We start from the raw sequence: 16973 nt of genomic DNA, 5'->3' as shown, positions 1-16973 counted from the left end.
GGAAAGAGCACTAAATCCTACTCTGATTTTAGGGCAGAGTTTCTCAATCTCAACATTCGTTTGGGGCTGAATAATTCTTTGTTGTGGAGGGCTTCCCAGTACAGAATAGGATGTTTAGCAGCATCTCTGTTCCTTCCCACTAGATGCCAATATCACCCCCACCCACGTGAGACAACCAAAAATATTTGAGACATTGCTAAACGTCCGGGGCAGGAGGGGCAAAACTGTCCCTGGTTGAGAACCATTATTATACAGCAAGCAAGATTAACTTGTAGGGGAAAAGTCATTCTCTTCGGGGATGAACACTCTTATTGGGGCCAGAACTGTCTTGGCCACTACCTGCTCCATTCCTGGCTTATCCCTGTGGTACAGCGGCCGAGTTTCTACGTGCTCAGGAACAAGCCTACACCCAACCTCCGGGATATCCTCCCAAGAGTGTAAAACGCTGAGGGCCAAGTGCTCGTACGACTCCACCGTCTCATCTGCATGGAAGAGAGAAAAATAAAGAGACTTGTCAGATGTGTTCCTGTAAGGTGATAGTCATGGGCTGTCAGATGCATTTTCAAACACTCCCTTAAAGGTTCATATATGTATATGTATAACTGATTCACTCTGTTATAAAGCAGAAACTAACACACCATTGTAAAGCAATTATACCCCAATAAAGATGTTAAAAAAAATAAAAAATAAAATAAAATAAATTCCAAAGAAAAAAAAATAAAAATAAATATACCAAGGAACAGGGAGAGAGAAAAGACAGTGAAAGAGAAAAAAGACGAGAGAATGGAAAGAGGTAGGAGTAGAGTGGTGGGAAGGGGAAAGAGATTGAAAGTTAAGAGAGCCAACCTATCTACAAAACAGAAACAGACTCACAGACCTAGAGATCAGACTTGTGGTTGCCAAGGGGGGAGGGGGCAGGGAGAGGGAGGGACTGGGAGTTTGGGGCTGGTAGATGCACACTATTACATTTAGAATGGATAAACAACAAGGTCCTACTGTATAGCACAGGGAACTATAGCCAATCTCCTGGGACAAACCATAATGGAAAAGAATATTTTTTAAAAAAGAATGTATATATGTGTATAACTGAGTCACTTTGCTGTACAGCAGAGATTTGCACGTCATTGTAAATCAACAATACTTCAGTTAAAATAGAAATAATTAAAAGAAAGTTAAGAGAGTGGGAAATGAGATGGGTTGACCAAAAGATCCAGAGAGCAGTCAGAGTCTTGCAGTACTGGACTCCCTTCACCCCTTGAATCAGACTCCTTCAGAGTCTATGAATCACAAACTTGGCTTCAAGGGACTAGAGAGGGTATGTTTCCTGGAGACATAAAACTGTTTGCTAACACCATAGTGGGAGAGGGCCTGGAGAACCAGTGTGACCCTAAGCAATGTGGTGAAACAGCCACAATATGTGCTCATCGATGTCTTTTGACTTTTCTCATTATTGCTTGGGATCTCCCATCTACCAACACTTACTCCAGAAAAGATTCTCTGATCTATCGTTTTACCAAAAAAGGTAATTCATGACAAAAACTGCCAGTAGAAGTAATACTCACAAAATAAGGCAAAAATTGTTGAAAGAATAAAATCTTCTTGAACAAAGTTTAGAATGGCCAAATTCGACATAGGAAAGTTGAACCAGGTTTAACCAAAAAAAGGCTACCAAAAGAATCTCCCAACAGCAGTCATTACAATCGGTAAAAGTCAATAGGGATGAACAAGTAATCAATGAATTAAATCTTTGTCAAAAAGTTTAATCAGTCAAGAACTGATCCTAATGAATATAATTTCAGATTTTTGGTGGGCAAGTAAATTGTTTAATCATGAAATGTAGAATACTGACCAAGGGACTAAAGTGGCTTAATAGAGAATATTACAAAAAAGTATTTTTCTCACAGAAATTCATCAATATCATTAATACACTAAATGTCAATAACTCTGCATGCATGAACCTCTAAGAAGTTCTTGGGGCCAAAACAACAAGGTAAAAAGAAATCTTGGCATTGAAGTGGTGGAATCAACATAGTGTCAAAACACCCTGTAGCGTGTACTTAATCGGGCTTTTTGCATCAGGAGCACTGAACCATATATAGGTAATTTTTAAGCATCAAATGGACAGGTGTGACAGTACAGAAATTGTTCTATATCCTTAAAGTAAAGGTGGCTTTTTTTTCTTATCCTAAATTTATGAAAGGCTCTCTGGGATCTTCCTGGTATGTCCTATGTTGCTCATATGGAAAAATCTGTTTCTTGCTGTTGAAACAGGAGATTTGTTGGTATAACACTTATGGGGGTAATTTGAGTTGTGTCCAATTATTTATTTTATGTAATATTAATTTTAAGGTATTGTCTATCTTCTGACAAATTCTACTTATATGATATGTACTGTAGACACACCAGAAATATGCAAAAATATGTGTAAGGATGTTCGTGGTAGCATTAAGTATCACTACAAAAATGGACACAATGGAAATAAATGTCACAGCCATAAAATAGAATATTATCAAGGATTGTTTCAAAGAACAGAGAATTGTCATAAGCTTTTGGAAACAGAAAATGTGGAGTACAAAACTATAGCTATGGTACATTTAAAATTATGTAAAAATGTGCCATATTGCACACACACTGTGCAAAATTGATATTTCTGTAAAGAAATATACCAGTACACACCACGGTTATCTCTGAATTTGGGGATTAAGAGTGATTTTCATCCTCCTCCTTACTTTTGCATATTTTCTACTGTGAGCATGCATTCATTTTACAATAAATGAGCATTATCTTCAGTCACCAATACCACTGAAAGCAGGCTTTTCAAAAGAAGAGCCATGTCAGTGGGATACATTGCGGGAGTTACCTGTGTCCTCCTCGGTGAAGACTGTTTTTCCAGAAAAGACCTGGTTTCCTATCTGTATTTTCCCAGGGCAGAAGTAGGGGCCATCCAGCTTGTTGTCTTTGCAGAGCTTGGTGAGGATTTCGGTGGGTTTGGACGTGTCTCTCCAGGCATTGTATCCTTCTCTGAAAAGTGGAGGAGGGACAGAGGGTGAGGTCCAGCCTCCCTGGGGGCCACATCTGAGGTCCCGGTAAAAAGGACCACCTAATTATGATCTGTGTTAATCTTTCAGATTTAACTTGACCTTCTACATGCTTGGGGCTAGTGTTTTCATTTCATCATCTTCTCTCTCTTCTGGTCAATACCTCTGCATATGTATGCTCGTACAAAAGGCAGGACTTCCGAGTAGCTTGACATAAACATTCTTTCCAGGTAGTTTTGGATATTTTTTTTAAAGAAATGCATCCTTTAAAAAAAATCTGAAGTGAAATTCACATAACAAAATTGAATATTATAAAGTTGACCAATTTGGTGGCATTTAGTACTTTCACAACGTTGTGCAACCACCACCTCTATCTACTTCCAAAAAATTGTCATCACCCCGAAAGAAAACCCTCTACCCATTAAGCAGTTACTCCTCACTGCCCCTACCCCACCCAGCCTCTGGCAGTCACCAATCTGCTTTCTGTCTCTGTGGATTTCTCTGCAGGTAGTTTTTGTTTCATTTGTTCTGTCCCTAGCAGAATAGCTATTTGGCTGCTACTTATCTAAGAAGAAAGCCCAGCTCGTCCTTCCAATTTCTCTGCTTCTTTCCTCCCTTCTCCTCTGCCAAAATCATATTGTAGACTCATGTCACAGGCAGGAAGTCTTGGTGTGCCATTTCTCTAATCAGTTATTTCCTGGTGGTGAGTTTCTAAACCTTTTCAACCCCTTCTTCCCTTGAAAAACTAGCTGTTTGGTTAAAAATTATTAACTTGCAATGAGATGCTCCCTAGGAACCATGACCAAGATAAGCCTGGATTTCTCTGCTCCCTGGGATGCGGGATTCATCAGAATTTAATTTGTTTAAGCATTGAAATAAACCAAAACATGGCTATAAAGCAGTTTTCCTACACGGGGCCAGAGGTATGAGGATCCTGAAAAGATTCCAAGCCACCCCCAGAGCCATATATAGGCCTCCCCAGAAATAAGTGCTCTTGTTTATTTTTAAAACTTCAGAGAACAACTTCCCTGTGACTAAATTATCCTGGTCCCTGCTAGTTCTGCTGTCAGGAAATTCTCCTGAACAAAAGATCCACCATGTTGGCTTGTGGCTTCCTTTACCGACTTCAGAGTGAGCACAGCTAATCATTCTCTGAATGGTACCCTCTCAGGTACTTGAGAATGATGTAAATACACCAGGAGGCTTATAAATTCACTACAGTCCCAAAACTGAACCGGCCTTCCAGGCTCAGAGAAGAACAGGCCAGCAGTAGAGACTTGTCTGAAAAATCATGCCATGGAGGAAATAGATGCTCAGACTGTGTTAATGAGAGTGTAAATTGGTCCAACCCTTCTGGAGAGCCATTTGGACATATAGATTAAAAGTCTTTAAAGTGTGCATTCCTTTTAATGGAATAAATCCATATCTATGGATGAACACTGAATGAATTATCAGAAAGGTTTGCAATGGCTTTTGTATGGGAATGTGCATGGCAGCAATATTTCTAATGGAATAAGAAAGAAAAATATAAATGCCCTGAAATTCAGGAAGGGAAATTGGTTATATCATTTTATAGTAAATTTATATAATGGAACACCACTATTAAAATAATGACTTTGAAGAATATTTAATGATATCATAAAATGCTATTTAAGCATTTATAGCATTTATAACTTAAATGCTTATAAGTCCAATAAGAAGCCTACAAAATTGCATGGATAGTATGAGTCCAACTTTGGGGGAAATAGCATAGAAAAAAATACTAAAAGGAAATACATACAAATTTTTTAATGTAAATTTTATCTCTGGATAAAATAACTTGAGCATCATTTTGTACGTTCCGTATGTCCTAAATTTTCTACAAGGACTATATATTACTTTATATTCAGAAGAAATATTTCTAAAATTATACCATGGAAATCTAATGGATGCTTTTATATTTTCCTAGCTGATATTTGTAAGAGTTTTCTTCTTAAGATATTAAATATATCATACTTTAAAAAATAAAGCTGTTCTCTGTTGCTCTAGGTCTCATTTTTAATTGAACAGTAAGGGAATGTAGTATTTTGATCGTAACTCAGCCAATATCTTTATTTAGAAGCCTGCTGCTATTTTTGTCTTTTATGAAATTTTTGTCACCAAGAAAGGCAGGATTACATTTTTTCCTTCCAGATTGAGTTGGTGTAGTGTATTCTTGGTTATTAAAATACTCATAGCTTTGGGACTTTGAAATAGTAAATATTCGTGGTGTGTGAAATAGCATGATACATAACTGTATGATCTTAATTACATAAAAATGGACGCTTAGTCGTGTAGATACAAAAACAAGACCTAGAAGGACACATCAAACAGTAAACTGCTTGTGATTATGGATGACTTTGTTTTTTGCTTCTTGTGTTTTTGGTTTCCTATTATGCACACGTTAGCTTTTAAGAAATAAATGTTATTTTAAAAGCCTTAATAAAAGTAAAAATAAAGCAGATAATTTATATTTTAAAATTAATCAGAATTCAAAAATCTTTGCAAAGAGTGAGAGTTGGACCCACTTTTCCCACATGTGTAAGATGGGGATAACACCTTAATTAGGGTTTTGAGAGAATTGAATGAGATACTCCATGTAAAGTGCATGGTATGTTGTAAGCACTCATGAGTGTTTGTTGTAATTAACTAGGATACTGGCATTTGTATATTAGTCATTCTTCTAGCATCATTCCCCACTGGGAACTCTGTCCACTAGGCCCAGCTGATCGAATGAAAAAATACAATTCAGCTCTTGACTCTTGAAGAACCTGCTCCGGGTTCTAAATCAGTTTTGCTTCCCCAGCCCCAAGTACCCTCAAGAGCAGTGGGCAGTTTCCCCAAACTAGCCCTGCTGACATGGAGCACATCTGAGATATTAAATCTGGGCCTTGGCTGGCCTTCCCAGCGCATGGGCTGCAGCCTCAGAACACCAGCAGTGTCTCCATGGGAGGAATAACTTACATCTCGTATCGACTCTGCAAGCCGCAGATGGCTCGGTGTTTGCTGTAGAAACGGTTCTCCAGGTCAATCCTCGTCTCACCAATGAGGTCATCCATCCCGATCATGTCATGGTCATAGATCAGCACAGAGAGCAAGGACTCCTTTGGGAATGTGGCCTGGATCTCAAATGACCTGCCAACCAAGCAGAGGTTTTAGGAATCGACAGCATTTGGTGATAGAGAACTTCTCCCTGCTTCACTTTTAGCCCACCTACAGTCCATATGAACTCACTAATCACTCAGCAACCCAGTTACTACTTAATGGGTGTTTATGTGGTTTAATTTTTCATTGAGATGCAACCAATTTCCAACTCTTTTGTCAGTTTTCCAGTAGCCAATCATCTCATCTTTTGCGGGCCATGCCTTGCAGTCTTCAACTAGGGTGACAGCAAGAGGGAGAGGAAAGTCTTAGATTTTGGTCTCAGACAGGACTGATTTCTAATCTGGATTTTGAATCGGCCACTTCCCGATTGTAATACATTGGGAAAGTTATTTCATCTCTCTCAGCCTCTTTATGTGTAAATGGGGATAAATATGTCTTCTTTATAATATAGCAGAGTGGTTAAATGTGATAGTGTTTGTATAAACACAGATTGTACTTCCAGGCATTCAACCTGGTACCCAATAATTTACCATTCCCTTTCTCCTCCATTGTTGCTTCATCAGGGAATACCAGCTGGGTTTATTTGAAATGAAAATCCTATTGACAATGGAAAATCATTAGAACATAGACTTGCAGGACTGGAATGCTGTCTCTACAAGATTATTCTGAGCCCCTTGAGAACAGAGACCTCTTCATCTCCACATTACTGGAGGCTGCACTTCACCTGCAGAGAGTAGACACGATAAATGTTTCCTTGAACTGTAAGGGATCTCAGAAATCACCATATCCAATCGCTTCATTTTACAGATAAGGAAACTGAAATCCAGAGAACACAAGGGACTTGCCCAGGATCCTAAATCAGGTCAGACTGGGATAAGTACCAGTTTCCTAACTCCTGGTACTGTTCTCTTTCCACAATCTCACCCCAGTGCAGTGCTGAAAGGAATAGCAATGCTGTCGGATTTCCCGTGACAATGCATTATCCGTGCTACTGAGCATTAGAGAAGATAATTAAGAATTAAATTGGGAGTGAAAGCCTGCATTTTAGGGAAATGTGTAAAATCAAGGATACACCAGTGTTTCTCCAGTTGTTCCTGTCTCTGTCTGCCCTGGGACAAGGTGGGGAGGCTGGTCTGGGAACAAGGGACAGAGAGGATGCACAGAGGAGGGGAGAATAGAGGACCCATTATTTCACTGCCTGTCCTCAGGCCCGTCTGGGCTGCTGCGGTCATGGTCAGGTCCACTTAGCCCTGACTCTCACTCTCCGGGTTGGTAAGGACAGCAATCACAGCACAGCCTGGAGCCAATTAGCCGTCCCCAGAGAGAAAAAAGCAGAGATGCTGGACAGCTCCAGTGCCTGTAACTGACTGATGCTGGCAGATCTTGCAGGCCAGGGACACAGCTACGCAAAAAAGAAATTCGCCTCTTCCACCTGAAGACGCAGTATTGCCTCTCTGGGGCTCTGAGATTGGGATTTGAAACTGTAACTGATATTCTAGAGGCATCTCACAAGAAAGCCCCCAGCCACCTCTGAGCTTGGCCATCACCAAGCTGCTGCCACCAAGGAAGGATTTATTAAGTGCTTAACTGCCCCTGGCAACCATGACAGAGGACAGAGGGCTCAGCTGTTCTGGTCCATCTCCCAGAGTTGTGTGCTATGTGCTCACAGGTTCACCTCTCCTGAATTTTCATTAGCGCTGCCTTAGAAAAACTACCAAAAACAGCTCACCATGGTTGGACTTCCAGTCATTCGGGGATAAACTAGGCTTATACCAACATGTGTGTGTCATTGAGATAGGATCCCTAGAAACAGCATTGGTGTGAGAAAAGAGAATGCATCCTGAAATGGGTGAAAACTGAGCCTTGTAGAAACATTCAGTACCGAAAGCTTCAGAGCAAAGATGTCTCACTGTTTCTTTGCCCATTCATTCATTCTTTTATTGATTCACTTGTTCATTTGACATTTATGAGATAGCCATTATGTGACAGGCAGTGTGGTTATTAAGAACATGAGGAACAACCAACTCTTCAGACATGTACCCCCTCAGGATGATGGGGTCCCATGAAATCCCACTGAAAACTGACTGAAGGGTTGTCAATCTGTTTATTCATTTGCTCATTCTACAAATATTTAAAGAGCATCTGCTCTGTGCCACACCCTGTCCTAGGCACTGGGGATGCAGCACTGAACAGACTAGACCAAGACCCTGCACGAATGGAGCTTACATTCTAGCGGGGAGATGGGAGACAGACATAAACACACCAATTCATGTCACAGGTTATGAAGAAAAGTAAAGCAGACCAGGGGCCAGAGCATCAGGCGTGGAGCCTGTGATATCCTCCTATGGGGAGGTCTCAAAGAGGAGTTCCCCAGACCCCAGGTCGGGGATGAGAGCCCTCCACTCTCCCTGCTGGAACACAGATTGAGCCAACAATGTCTGTCCCTGAGTAACAATTAAATATACATCCAACAAAGCATCCACCCCTGGTGGGCTTCTGGAAGAGGCTCTGAAATGCCAGAGGCAGGAGGGACTATTCCATCACCCTCTTCTTTTGTTTACCACAGCCATAAACGGAGGTTATAAAACCAGTCTAATTCATGGCACTGTGGTGAGAGCAGCTCATAAAACGTGACTGCAAAGCACTTGACAAAATGAAGTGCTGGTTACGTAAACAGCAGGTAATGATAAAGGTCATCTCCCGATCAGGGAAGCAAGGGTAAGTTTCCCCAGCATGTCTTTTTAATCATTCTCTTTCATCTGAACAGGCAAGATTGTTTATTGCCTTATTTCCTTGGGAGCAATAAAATGTAAGAGGCTGGTGCTGATCAAATGTCAGAGGGTCCAAAGCGATCACAAATGTGTAAATGAATTTAAATGAGGTGGATAAAGATTTCATCCCAGGCTCCTTGTTACTCCGGAAAAAAAGACAATAAATACACGTAAGATGTGTGCATTGCTAAAATGACTTTCAAGGGAGAGCAGAAGGAAGCTAATGAGTTTTGAGTATCTACTATGCACTATCATAGACAACATGCTAGGTGCTTGTCATATTTAATCTTCTAAAGGCATCTGAGAGTCAATTATCACTGCTATTGCTTTACAGATGAGAAAAACTAGGACCAGAGAGGTTAAGCTGTCTGCATAAAGTTACTCAGCCTGTATGTGGCAGAGTGAAACCCAGGTCTGCTTGACTCCAGAGTTATTGGCAGTCAAGAGCACAAACCCAAGCAGGGAACATAAATGTGTGACATACTCTTTTAGAAGGTAAATGGGGTGGTAGGGTTGCTGTGAACTGGAGAATGCCTGGTTCACCTAAACATAACACAAGTGTGATGCATTGTAAACACTTTGCAGGAAAACAAAACACAGGCGGGGGGTGCAGTTCCACTTTTTGACTGCAGAGGTCACCTCAAATGAACTGCAAGATGATACGATGGAAAAATCTCTTTGGTAGAAGACAAAAGACCAAACATGTGTCCCCTTCTCTTCTACTTATGAGCTGTGTGAACTTGAACAAGTTTCTAAACCTCTCTGGGCCTTGGTTATCTTGTTTGTAAAAAGGAACTCTCTCCAAGGCAGGAGGCTGAATCTGATGACTGTTCAAGTGGTGTCTTAAATTTGAGATCTGGGAAAATCATTATTGGAAAACCATGGCCATGAAGACCATGCAGAACCAAGCTGCTGAAGGGACCAAGGAAAGAATTCAGCCCTTCTCCACGAAGAGAGGCTTGATTGGCTGTTATCCTGGGCAGGAGTCGGCATTTAATCTCCTGCACTGTTTACTCAGACCCACACACGTATGCACACCAAACACCCTACAGAAGCACCATAAGAACAAATGCAGAGAGGACAATGCAATGAGACCCAGGTGGCCACTGACCTTCCAAATACCGGGTTCAGTTGTTTAGGGATGTATTTGTCCCGGTCTTTGATTTCAGTTTTGCCAAGCTTGACCACAATGTAGGGATCCGATTTGCCATCTGGATCAGCTGGACTAAGATTAAATGCCTGGAGAAGAGAAAAAAAAAATCCCTTTGGTCCAGTGGTTCTCAACACTGGCTGGCACCGGGATCCCCTGGGAGTTTTGAAAAATACTGATGCCTGAGTTCTATTCCCAGATATTCTGATTAAATTGGCCCTGGACTTGGGGATCTTTAGAAGCTCCCTAGATGATTCTAGTGTGCAGCTATAAAGTTAAGAACCACTGTTTTAGCCTCTCTACTCTGCTGTTAAAAGAAAAGTTATCAGCTTTGCCCAAGTTCTACTTTCTCTGGAGTTGTCTCCCCAGTGGAAAGCAGCCCTTGGCACAGAGTAATGAGGAATCTGCTGGACCAGGAAGCAGAAGGTATGAATTTGAGCTCCAGTTCACGTAGTCATGTGATCTTGGGCAAAACATGTCATCTCTCTGAGATTAATATGTAAAATTATGGGGTAGACCTAAAGCCTCCTCCCAGAAGTAGTGGACTCTGAATCCATGACCCCGTCAGTCTTGCATTTAGCGCTGGTCAGCTGAGTAATGATCTGTTTCCGTCAGGGAGGACCAGGGTAGGGAGCTGGTGAGGAAGGACATGGAGAAGACAGAGAGAGTGCAGAGATGAGAAGCTGGATAAGAGACAATCGCATTTGTAGGACTCTGTCCTACAGACAGAAGGGTATAAGCACACAAAGCTCTCTTTTCAAGGTTGTTCGTTAGAACGTTGTTTTTTTTTTTTTTTTTTGTGGTACGCGGGCCTCTCACTGTTGTGGCCTCTCCCGTTGCGGAGCACAGGCTCCAGACGCGCAGGCTCAGCGTCCATGGCTCACGGGCCCAGCCGCTCCGCGGCATGTGGGATCCTCCCAGACCAGGGAACGAACCCGCGTCCCCTGCATCGGCAGGCGGACTCTCAACCACTGCGCCACCAGGGAAGCCCAGAACGTTGTTTTAATAGCTAAAAATTGTGAACAACCTATATGTCAGTTACTTAGGGAGAAACTCCATCCAAAATTGTCCCTCCCCTGCTGGCCCCATGGTCTAGTGGTCAAGATCCTGGTTTCCATCCAAAATTGTCCCTTCCCCATTTACTCTCGTCACCACATTGCCCAATTTTTTTTTTTTTTTTTTTTACTGAATTATAGTTGATGACATCCCCCAATTTTAATTCTTTATTTAGCAGTTATCTCTGACATTCTTCTTGCTTATTTATCTGTCTGTTGTTTATTTTCATACCCTCCTAATGCCCACACCATCCCCAATTAGTTATAATCTCCATGAGAGCAAGGATACTGTCTGTCTTGTTCATTACATTAACTCCAGGACTTAGGACAGGGTCTTCCAAATATTTGTTGAATGAATAAATAAACGATACTACATCAATTCAAGAAAACACTAGGTGGCTACTAATAGGAATGAGAAAGACCTATATGTACTGATCTAGAAAAATGTCCAAGGTACATTACCAAGTAAAGAAAGAAAACAGAAGATCAACATGTAATACGTGAAGCTGGACTCCGTTAACTAAACACCTGGATGTAGTTGTAGACAGGTGTAAATAGAGATGTGTTTGCATAAGAAGAGTATATATACATAAGAAGGGTAAGTTTCTGGGGATGGAATTTCAGAGGTGGGGGGATTTGGTTCCTTTCTCCATGCAAAATTTAAGTAGTATTACTTTCTACTTCTTTGGTGTTTTATTAAATTAAGAGATTTTTAAATTAACTTATTATTTAGTTAATTAAATCTTAGTGTAAGAGAGCAAACCACACATAATCACCATTACTAGAAATGTCAACAAAAAACATTGTCCATGATTTATCCTACTACCTACAACCCAGGGCTGCCACCCTCTGACACTTCATTTGTTCAAGACCTGCCAGTCCTCAAGTTCCAGCCCCAGTTCTCCTTCCTCCACACTGTTTCCTGAGCAGGAACCTGATCTGCAATCTTGGTCTTTGTCTAGAGGGTACTTGTATATAAATATCTATATCTATACCTATATCTATATATAGATATAGGTATAGATATAGATATATACATACACATATACATATATATATAAGTGTGCTGTAGATATTTGCTAAATGAATAAATAATCATAATCCTTCTCTAATCTTTGTAGTCCAAAAAAATTTCTCCCTCTCCTTCCTACTATTCAGACTCTTATTTCTGGGTTCCCCAAAATATGTCCCGTAGAACTTGAGTTCCGCAGTGTTTCCTGTAGGGAGGAAAAGTAGGTGTGGGCAGTAAGTTTTGAAAATGCTGTTAAAGATTCAACAGTTAAATAGGTTTCTTTGCTTCTGGAATTCTCAGAGCCTTGAATATGCTAATGAGCTTTGTGAATCTCAGGTGCTGGAGAAGGGAAATGAATTACTATATGCACCATTTCTAGAATTTATTTGAATACATGGTCTACTTCCAGACCATGAGTGATTAATTATCTCTCCCAAGACATGAGTGATTTCCTGAACAAAATTTTGAAAAGATTATTCTAAACTATCCTGTGGGTGGGTGTTTAATATAGACTATTGGCATTGCCAGTAACGCTTTACAAGTTATTGTACTGTCTGTCTTGTTCATTACATTAACTCCAGGACTTAGGACAGGGTCTTCCCAATATTTGTTGAATGAATGAATAAAGGATACTACAAGTATCCTTTATTGGACCCTTTATCCCTTATTGGATAATTTCACAAGTTACTTCTCATCTTTCCAACTAGACTGTGACTTCCTCGAGGGCAGGCGCTGTGTTTTTTTCCATCACGATATCCTTAGTGATTAGAACATGCCTGGCACATGGTGGTCATGGCCATGATGACGTTGCTGCTAATAACAAAGGAAACATGAGAACTGCATGATGGAAAGGGGGTGTTTAGTTGTGCCCTGGCGTTAAAGAACAATTCATCTTTGTTTTATGTTTCATTTCGGTTTCTAAAAAAGATTTTAGGCGATTTAAGCAAAGAGTTAATATAAAATAAGATGACTACAATCAAGTAAGATTATGAAAATCAACTCCAAGGTCAGGAGATGAAAACAAATACATGAACCATAAATGTCTAGTACACAGTTGCTTTGATTGAGCACCGAATTTGGCCCCAAGCTTCCTGGCATTCAGGCCAAAAGTTTCACAATTATTGTTCAGTGCTCTCATTATCAGAAAGGAGGAAGCCTAGGGCAGATAATATTTTTCTTGGAAATACACTGGAAATGAAATTTCTGACTGCAGCAGAACAGAGGCATAGCCCTGGAGGCGGGGGAGGATTGCACAGTGGCAGCTGCCCTGTTCTGCCCTGGTTCTTCCCTCTGTCTTGCCTGTGAGCTTCCTGCTTCAGTGCTACTTGGTTTCCTGCCCAGCTAGCAGGCAACCACAGAGAGCAAATAAAGCTACACAGAGCAGTCCTCTCAGCCTGGGAAATATTTTCGCTCAGTGAAAAGCCAGCAAAGGTCCATGTTACCAACCAAACTTCATACCCTCTGTTATGGACTGAATTGTGTTTTCTCAAAATTCCTACGTCAAAGCTCTAACCCCTAATGTGACTGTATTTGGAGATAGGGCCTTTAGGGAGCTAATTAAGGTTAAATGAAGTCATAAGAGTGGTGTCCTAATCCGATAGAACTGGTAGCCTTACAAGAAGAGAAAGAGACAACAGATTTCCTCTCCTCTCTCTCTCTCTCTCTCTCTCTCTCTCTCTCTCTCTCTCTCTCTCTCTCTCTCTCTCTCTCTCACACACACACACACACACACACACACACACACACACACGAAAGGCCATTTGAGGACACGGCAAGAAGGTGGCCATCTATAAGCCAGGAAAAAAGGTCTCACCAGAAACCAACTCTGTACCTTGATCATGGACTTTCAGCCTCCAGAACTGGAGAAAATGAGTTATCTGTTGTTTATGTCACCCAGTCTACGGTATTTTGTCATGGCAGCTCTGGGAGATTAAGACAACCCCTCAGAGTAAACAAGGATGCCTCACCGCAACAATGTACACCCTGATCAGGACTTTGATGGGGTGGTTGGATGGAATCCCTTGCTGGATTCTCAGCTGCTTGCTGCCCTTGATGCCGGAATCCTCGGGGCTTTTGTAGATGCAGAAGGAGCCCTGGAAACACAAAGCACTACCCATTGAAACAAGATAGTCACATGCCCCACTGAAAACCAACCACGTAGAGGAATAAATTATTGAAACACGCAACAACTTGGGTGGATCTCAAGGACGTTATATAAGTGAAAAGAGCCAATCTCAAAAGTCTCATCATACTGGAGGATTCCATTTATATAACTTTCTTGCAATTACAGAATTATAAAGATAGAGGATAAGTCAGTGATTGCCAGAGGATAGAGACGGTCACAAGCAGGGCATAATTATAAAGGGGTAGCATGATGGAGATCTTTGTGGTGATGGAATAGCTCTGTATCTTGTTTGTGGTAGTGGTTACACAAAGCTACATATGTGATAAAAATTACATAAAACTATATACACACTCTATCAATGTGGATATCCTGGTTTTGATATTTATATAAGATGTAAACAATGGAGGAAACTGGGTGAAGGGTCCACTAGACCTCTGTCTACCATCTTTGCAACTTTCTGTGAATCTTAACTATTCAAAATAAAGAGGGTTTTTTAAAATTAAAAAAAAAAATGTCTAGGGCATAGCGCTGGGAAAAGGATCACAGCCTGGGACCTAACCGGACCTGGGGTGGTGCTACTCTTGTCCCCTGGATGTCCTCAGGCCATTCACATAACCCTCCTCATGGGGCTGTTAACGTGAGAAACGAATAGGAGCATCAGATGGAATCCTGAGTGCCTTTTACACTCAGGTGTAAAAAGCTCAGGTGTAGCTTTTACTAGCTCAGGGTGCTGAGCTAGTGTTTCCTCCCATTATCTCATTCAATCTTGGCTTCAGTATTTCTATTTTCAGATGCTGCAACTGAGGCTCAGGGAGGTCAAGTACTGCTCAAGATCACAAGCTAGTTAGGATTTAAATCCTAAATGAGGATTTAAACCCAGACTGGCAAGCTGCAATGCCCATGCGATTTCCAGCACATCACCTTCATATGAAGGCGTGCAGTAGGTTCATAGTGAGTGTCAGCTACTGCTTTGTGGTGCTGACACTGTAAGTATGCCAGATGAAGGGTTTGTGTTGTTTGATTAATTTAATCATTCAGCTGATAGGCTTGTATAAATCATATGTTTGGTAGGTCAGGGGCTGGGAAAAGCAGAGTAAAATTAAGTGATCCCTTTAGGCAATGACTCTGCCTCCTCATATTCCACAGACTGAGCTCTGATCCACTTCACTGGCCACAAATCAAATAACTTGAAAGACTGGGGCTAGGTCTTGTGGGGTTCTGGAGAGGGAGGGGCCTGCAGAGAGATTAAGGATTTTCCTTACAGGCATCGCACACCACCGTCCAACAGAATTGAGTCATATCCGACATTTATGGACAGGAGAGCCAGATAAAAGGGTTAACCTTGGAACCTGCCTTAAACTTTCCTATGACTCGATCTCTGTCAAGGCCATGGTCATCCTCCGTAGACTTGCCTCTGAGCAGCTCAAAGGTTTTCATCCAGTCTTCAAAATTGTTGAATTCACTCTCCAGATCCCCATTGTATATCTTTAGGGAAAAGGGACAAGAGTGTGCTCAGAGGAAGGAAAGCCCAGGATTGATTTAATGAAAACTGCCAAGATTCTCCAAAACCAGCCTTCGCATATGCCCCTTGGAAAAATCTAAGAGGCGCTGTTAATTTATCTTCAGCAAAATAAGGAATATGATTGACTTGGCATTCCTAGAACTAAGTACCACTCTGAAATTTATAAAACATTTTTGATAAACTTTGAAATTCCAAGAAGTATAGCTAAACCAACAATATTTTAAATATAATATATAAGTATAAATGTGACAAAGCTTTTTATAGCTAATTGATGTCACTGATTGTTGGATACAGACTACAGTATTTTGAGGACATTCAAATTAAAAAATATTCATTGAACATTTCATTCTTAATACATATAAAGTGATGGAATATTTGTTTTTATTATAATGCATGTAGGCATGCATTTTCCAAGCAGGAAATTACATATATATTTTAGAAATGGAAAATTGAATTGTTTTTGATTGAGTAATAAAATTAAATCACTTATTCAAATTTCCCATCAAAATTACTTATCTAAATTCATTATCTAGGTACATAATTTTCATAATGCCAATTTTCATACCCATCAATATGCCTCTAGCTAATAGCCTCTGGCTAATGTTAGGACTGGTCTGACGAAGCTGACTTTTGTAAGAGTTAAAACTCCTGCTGTTTTGAGTCTGTACGTATCTGCATGATGATGTCAAGCCCCTAGAGGTGAACCCAGGGGAACTCACACACTGTAAATTACATTGTTGCATCCAGGCTAACCAAGTTAAGTTATGCCCCTTCTCAATAGGAGGATGTAGAAAATAGGAAAATAGCAAGCTCCACTGTCTTGGCTTGCATGCTTGTTAGTCTGTTACTCTGCATCAATGATTATAACAAAGACAAAGTAAGTTATTCAGACAAAGGTATTCTGGAGTTGACTAAAGCACTAAAAGAACGCCCACCTCCTGAGTTTCCCACCCTAACCATGGCCAAGATGGCTGTGTCCACACACCTGCAAGACAGCCAGGTTGGGGATTTCTTTTTCTTTGAGTTTCTTCTTGAGTATTTTGTCTTTCTTCTTCTTTGGGCCATCTATATTTACCACTACCTCGTCTGGTTTTGCCTCTGTGGACATTTAGTGAAAATGGTTAGAATTCTTATGCTGTTGAGATGAGAAGAAACAAAGTCAAGCTCCCTCTTTCCC

General features: G+C 40.8%; 1 protein-coding gene across 1 annotated transcript in view; it reads right to left on the bottom strand.

Annotated features, from left to right (window-relative positions):
- The window catches only part of FER1L6 (fer-1 like family member 6), a 128780-nt gene that overhangs the window by 19378 nt on the left and 92429 nt on the right, over positions 1–16973 (bottom strand). The window contains exons 28-34 of the mRNA XM_007456067.1: positions 16782–16894; positions 15628–15759; positions 14117–14242; positions 10044–10171; positions 6021–6191; positions 2861–3021; positions 340–482 (exon numbers count right to left, since the gene is read on the bottom strand). Of these exons, the coding sequence (XP_007456129.1) occupies positions 340–482; positions 2861–3021; positions 6021–6191; positions 10044–10171; positions 14117–14242; positions 15628–15759; positions 16782–16894 (974 nt within the window). The remainder of the gene's footprint in view (positions 1–339; positions 483–2860; positions 3022–6020; positions 6192–10043; positions 10172–14116; positions 14243–15627; positions 15760–16781; positions 16895–16973) is intronic.

The sequence above is a fragment of the Lipotes vexillifer genome, unplaced genomic scaffold (genome assembly GCF_000442215.2).
Source record: "Lipotes vexillifer unplaced genomic scaffold, Lipotes_vexillifer_v1.1 scaffold84, whole genome shotgun sequence".
NCBI lineage: Eukaryota > Metazoa > Chordata > Mammalia > Artiodactyla > Lipotidae > Lipotes > Lipotes vexillifer.
Note: the sequence above shows the minus strand (reverse complement) of the source record. Positions and strands in the feature narration are given on the sequence as shown.